Raw genomic sequence first — 1,456 nt, forward strand, 5'->3', positions numbered from 1 at the left:
TTTAACAGAGACGGTCAATGCAGTCGGCACGTTATTCAGCCTAACACTGACTTAGCAAGAGACCCAGTGCAAAAATTTAATGTGACAATGCTTCACAAACACCAGGCTTGCAAACAATGTGGGAAACATATACTATATTTTATATTCTTTTACACACACCTCTTAAAGATGTGCAGTGCAATTGAGTCAGATCTCTGTATTTCACAGAGGACCACACCTGAAATTGCCAGTGCCCTACCTAGCTGACCTCCATTTCTAGGTGACTTGCACCAGCTCTCAGCCCATATGTAAGGTTTCTTCTTCACTATAACTTTTGCCATTTCATCCTCCAACGCATCAATATCATAAGCTGTACACATACAACAGGTTTGTGGGAGAGTGGCGGGGACCACATTTTGTCCCAGTATATCAATTAATACAGGAAAAAAAGAAAGAAATACCCTTCCAATTTCAATGCAGTTATTTATTTTGGGAAGAGATGGAGAGAGAAAAAGGGAAGGCTTTTGACTGACTATCAGTGTAAAAGCTGTCCGTTTTCCACAAGTGGAAATCTTCCCCTTCTGGATGATGCTGAAGTCCGCCCTGGACAGAGATGATCTCTAACCCAGAAACACAGTCACCCATCAGATCACAACAAATACCCATTTTCCTGAACCATCCCATGAACACAGCTCCCAGTACCTTTGTTTCATCTCGAGACAAAGACAGATTTTTCACACTAGACATGTTCTATACCATAAAACCCCACTCCAGTTGCCACCACCGCTGTAGATGCTGTCACCAGTGGCCACCTGTTCACCAGCACCACTGTGACCCCATGTTCATCGCATCACCCCTAACGGGCAGGTACACCTGCACGTGCACACACACAGGTGGTCCCTGCTGCCCCCGTGCCTGGGACCTGCTGCGATGCGCTTTGCCCTGGCAGCTGGATGGGCACCTCTGCTGCCCCTTCCACCCTGCTGCAGTACCCTGCTTGGCCAGGGCTGGTTCTGCCTGCAGCCAAGGGTGGACAGGAGCCGGAAAGCAGAGACCATTGATGAAGAGGGTGCCTCATTCATCCCTTTCACTCCTGACCTGTAGCTGTTCCCCCATCGCAAACCATTCCATCGTACCCTGCAACGAGGTGAAACTCAACATCTGGCAAAAGGCACGTGCTGTTTTGGCACACGCCAGTGCAGATACCCCTGGGCAAACCTTTTGCTCCCCCCAATGCAAGTGCAACCTCCCAGGCACTGTCCAACCCCGGGGACCCACCAGCATTGTGCCAGAGCCGGGAGAGGAAGTGAGCAATCAGGGGACGTACCCAGCCTCCGTTGTCCTGGATCCAGTTGTGCAGGTGCCGGTTCAGGTACTCAGTCATCCAGGCAGCAATGTTGTCTACAAGGGGAGACATCTCCCGGTTGACGCTCTCCACACACATCACACCGCCAAACTCGAAGAAGGCCACAAATCT

General features: G+C 50.1%; 1 protein-coding gene across 1 annotated transcript in view; it reads right to left on the minus strand.

Moving 5' to 3' along the window:
* Window positions 1-1,456, minus strand: part of BCL2 (B-cell CLL/lymphoma 2) — an 89,873-nt gene that overhangs the window by 87,972 nt on the left and 445 nt on the right. The window contains exon 2 of the mRNA XM_009080604.1: window positions 1,307-1,454. Within this exon, the coding sequence (XP_009078852.1) occupies window positions 1,307-1,454 (148 nt within the window). The remainder of the gene's footprint in view (window positions 1-1,306; window positions 1,455-1,456) is intronic.

The sequence above is a fragment of the Acanthisitta chloris genome, unplaced genomic scaffold, assembly GCF_000695815.1.
Source record: "Acanthisitta chloris isolate BGI_N310 unplaced genomic scaffold, ASM69581v1 scaffold1938, whole genome shotgun sequence".
Lineage (NCBI taxonomy): Eukaryota > Metazoa > Chordata > Aves > Passeriformes > Acanthisittidae > Acanthisitta > Acanthisitta chloris.